Here is a 5,229-nt window from a genome sequence, read left to right as displayed (position 1 = left end):
TTATTAAAATCCATGATGTTAGAACATGTTTCTCAACATTTAGAGTAAGCTCTCATAAGCTAGAAATAGAAGTTGGCAGATACAAGCATATTACAGCAAACCAACGTCATTGTAAAATTTGTAATTCTACAGAGGTTGAAGATGAGGTCCATTTTATTACCGACTGTAAAGCTTATGGTAAGCAGCGAAAACTATTTTATGACAGTATTGTCAGTCAAAATAACAACTTTAAATCCTTATCAAAAAATAACAAGTTTATTTGGCTCTTCAGTAGTGAAAGTAAATATGTGATACTAAATTTAGCCAACTATGTATGTAAATGTTTCCAAATAAGATCATCATGTTTGGTGAAATGACATAATTACAATGTACATTTCACAAAATTATGCAGTATTTTAGTTGATCAATAACATTGTGCATTATAGATATCTGTTTATACTCATTTGGGCGGTTATCAGTAGTGACTTAATAATGATTGTCAATTTATGAGTGAATTCCTTCTTTTCCTGTTGTCTCCTGTTAAATGTTTTATGAATACTAATTTGTGGTTGATTGTAAACATGATTCCCATTTGTAAGTTATAATCACATATAAACATCAACTCTGGATTTAAATAGTACATTTACATTACATGGGAAACATGCTTATTAATTTTCCAAATAAGCTTATGTTATTTGTGTTTAAAAAATCAAAATGAAGCCTTATTTGCATTTACTAAATATGTTGCCTTACTGTTTCAATTTATTTTCTACATTATGTAATCTGTGATTTATATGTCATATAACATGACCCATGATTGCAATAAAATTTATCTTATCTTATGTACTTCCCATACAGCACACATTCATAAAACCATGCGGCTTAAAGCTGTACTCTCACAGATTGAACGTTTTGACAACTTTTTTATTTTTTGTCTTGGAACGAGCAAAATTTTGCGAAAATATTTGCAGACCAGTGATAAAAGACTGCTGACAAAAGATCAGATCGCAGCTTTTCATATTTCCGTCCCAAAATTGATGTTCATGTTTTAAAGCATTAAATTTGGAATGAAAATATGCAAATCTGCGATCTGATCTTTTGTCAGCAGTCTTTCATCAAGCGGATATGTATGCCAAAAATAGCTAATTTTAAGACAAAAGATAAAGGTAAAACGGTAAATACAAAACGATTCGACGTTTGATGTTTAAACGGCGTAAGAAAATGGAAATCAACGTTTGTATGATCAATCCGCATAAGAGCGGAATATTTTGATAGTTGGATTCATCAACTTGCATAATAAAGAACAATTGAATTCTTATACATACAGGGCATGATTCTTATATGCGTGGTGTATTTTCCGTCATTACCAAACTAATTGTTTGGTCACATACATTAGTCTGTGACCTCCTTATCTTAGTAAACGATATATTAATTTAAAAGTAATTGACTCCATACTTTCACAGAACTTCCATGTAAATGGCCAAGCCGGAAACATAGAGCCTTTATGTGTGTCGCGGATAGCAGTGCGCATGTGCAGAACGCAGGATGATCTGTGCTGAAGCTCTTCGTTGTTATAGATTTTCTCAGCAATGCTGCGTAACAAATTGTCTACCTCACTGTTAAAAATATGAAAAGAAATGTTTGGCTGGATGACAAAATGTTACACTCGGATTTTATTGCAAAACATGAACTGTTCATATTTAAGCAAATAGAAAGCTAATTCATTAATTTAAAAAAAAAACGTCAATAATCTATCTTTTGTACATATGGAAACAACATCAGTTGACGTCATTTAGTGTACTCGTATAAATATAAATACTGGGAAAGCATGGTCAAATGATCCAAGGAAAACTTTGAGATACACCTGAGGAATTTGCAATACCCCGCCACTTAGCGAGCATCTAAAGTATAAAACGAATAACTAAGAACATGTTTCCTTTTTTCAAAGATGTACTTTCTGTCTCGAGTGGTAACGCAAATGTGTACATATACATACCATAAATACGATGAAACCTACAAGGACAAGTCCAGTAGATAAACAAACAAATATGTAAAAGAGAACAAACGTAAATAACATCACCTTAAAATGTACACACAGTACAGACACACCACAAAACAAACACCACCTCCAGCAGACAGGCCAAACACCAACACCAACAGACAGACTACATACAAAAACATCAAAGAAAAATCACACACCAAACGCCAACAGACAGACCACCCACCAAAACACCGCAGAAATACCTAACAACAAACACCAACAGAAAGGCCACACACCAAAACACCCAAGAAATACAACACACAAAACACCAACAGAAAGACCACACACCAACAACCAACAGACAGACCACTCACCAAAACACCAACAGAAATACCACACACCAAACACCAACAGACAGACCACCCACCAAACACCAACACCAACAGACAGACCACACAACAAGAACCAACAGCCAAACCACACAACAAGAACCAACAGACAGACCACACTTCAAGAACCAACAGACAGACCACATACCACCAACATACATACCTGACACCAAATCAACAGACAGATCACACACCAAACACTAACAGACAGACCAAACATTAACAGATATACCACGCACTAAGACACCACAGACAGACAACAGACCAAACTTCAACGGACAGACGACACACCAAACACTAACAGAGAGACCACACACCAAAGCAACACAGACACACCAAACACCAACATACAGACCACACATCAAACACCACCAAACAGGCCACATACCGAAAACAAACAGACAGACCACACACCAATCACCAACAGACATACCACACACCAATCACCAAAAGACAGACCACATAACAAACCCCAACAGACAGACCAGACACCAAACAACAAAAGACAGACCAGACACAAACCACCAACATACATACCATACACCAAATAATACAGACAGACAAGACACCAAACACCAACAGACAGACCGACCACACACAAAGCACCATAGACAGACCACACAACAAACATCAACAGACATACCAAACAATAAACACCAACAAAGAGATCCCAAACCATATACCACAGACAGACCAAACACCAACATAAATACCACACAACAAACACCAACATTCAGATGTCACACCACACACCAACAGAGATCTCTAACACCAAATGCAACAGACAGATCACACACCAAACACCACAGAAATACCACACACCACATACATCAGACATATCACATACCAAACACCAACAGACAGATCACACACCAAAACAACAACAACAGACATATCACATACCAAACAACAACAGACAGATCACACACTAAAAAACATCAACAGACAGACTACACACAAAAACACCAACAGACAGATCACATACTAAAACACCAATAGACAGACTACACACAAAAACACCAACAGATAGATCATACACCAAAACACCGAAAGACAGACCAGACATCAAACAGCAACAGACAGATCACACACCAAAACACCAACAGACAGACCACACACCAAACATTAACAGACAGACCACACACCAAATCAACAACAGACATACAACCCAACAAACACCAACAGACAGACCACACATCAAAACACCAACAGACATACAAGTTATCAAACACCAACAGACAGACATTACACCAAACACAAACAGACAGATCACACACAAAAACATCAACAGACAGACCACACACCAAGCACCAACGAAAAGACGACACACCAAACACAAACAGACAGACCCCTCATCAAGCAGCAACAGGCATACCGCATACCAAAACACCAACAGACAGACTACACACCAAACACTAACAAACAAACCACACACCAAACCAACAACAGACATACAACCCAGCAAACACCAACAGACAAATCACACAACAAACACCAACAGACAGACCTTACACCAAACACTAACAGACAGACCGCACATCAAAACACCAACAGACAGACCACACACAAAACACAAACAGACAGATCACACATCAAATACCAACAGACAGACCTCACACCAAACACCAACAGACATACCACACATCAAAACACCAACAGAGAGACCACACACAAAACACAAACAGACAGACCTCACACCAAGCACCAACGAAAAGACGACACACCAAACACAAACAGACAGACCCCTCATCAAGCAGCAACAGCCATACCGCATACCAAAACACCAACAGACAGACTACACACCAAACACTAACAGACAAACCACACACAAAACCAACAACGATACCACCCAGCAAACACCAACAGACAGATCACACATAAAAAATTAAAAACACCAACCACCAGACGACTGACCAAACACCAAACACAATCAGACAGACCACACTCCAAAACACCACAGACAGACCACATACCAAACACCAACAAACATACCACACATCAAACACCAACAGACAGACCACACACCAAACACCAACAGACAGACAACAGCAAACACCAACAGCCAGACCACACACCAAACACCAACAGAAAGATTCCACACCAAACACCAACAGAAAGACCAAACACCAAACACCAACAAACAGACAACATACCCAAAACCAACAGACAGACCACACACCAATCACCAACAGACATACCATACACCAAACACCAAAAGACAGACCACATAACAAACACCAACAGACAGACCAGACACCAAACAACAAAAGACAGATCTGACACCAAACACCAACATACATACCATACACATAATAATACAGACAGACCAGACACCAAACACCAACAGACAGACCACACACAAAGCACCATAGACAGGTCACACAACAAACATCAACAGACATACCAAATAACAAACACCAACAAAGAGATCCCAAACCAAATACCACAGACAGACCAAACACCAACACCAACAGAAATACCACACAACGAACACCAACAAACAGATGTCACACCACACACCAACAGAGAGATTCAACACCAAATGCAACAGACAGATCACACACCAAACACCACAGAAAAAACACACACCAAATACAACAGACATATCACATACCAAACACCAACAGACAGATCACACACCAAATCAACAACAACAGACAGATCACACACAAAAACACCAACAGACAGACCACACACTAAAAAACACCAACAGACAGACCACACACTAAAAAACACAAACAGATAGATCACACACCAAAACAACAACAGACAGATCACACACAAAAACACCAATAGACAGACCATACACTAAAACACCAACAGACAGACTACACACAAAAACACCAACAGACAGATCATACACCAAAACAACAACAGACA

The 5,229-nt window shown here is 38.6% G+C and overlaps 1 protein-coding gene across 1 annotated transcript; it reads left to right on the top strand.

The window, feature by feature from the left end:
* Window positions 1-560: 560 nt before the first annotated feature.
* On the top strand, window positions 561-4,238 carry LOC128207774 (putative uncharacterized protein ENSP00000383309). The gene is made up of 2 exons (XM_052910896.1): window positions 561-573; window positions 3,295-4,238. The coding sequence occupies exons 1-2, from the start codon at window positions 561-563 to the stop codon at window positions 4,236-4,238; spliced, it is 957 nt and encodes a 318-aa protein (XP_052766856.1).
* The last annotated feature ends 991 nt before the right edge of the window (window positions 4,239-5,229 follow it).

Source organism: Mya arenaria, chromosome 11 (assembly GCF_026914265.1).
Source record: "Mya arenaria isolate MELC-2E11 chromosome 11, ASM2691426v1".
Lineage (NCBI taxonomy): Eukaryota > Metazoa > Mollusca > Bivalvia > Myida > Myidae > Mya > Mya arenaria.
The sequence above is the reverse complement of the archived record's forward strand: the minus strand, read 5'-3'. Positions and strand labels throughout refer to the sequence as shown.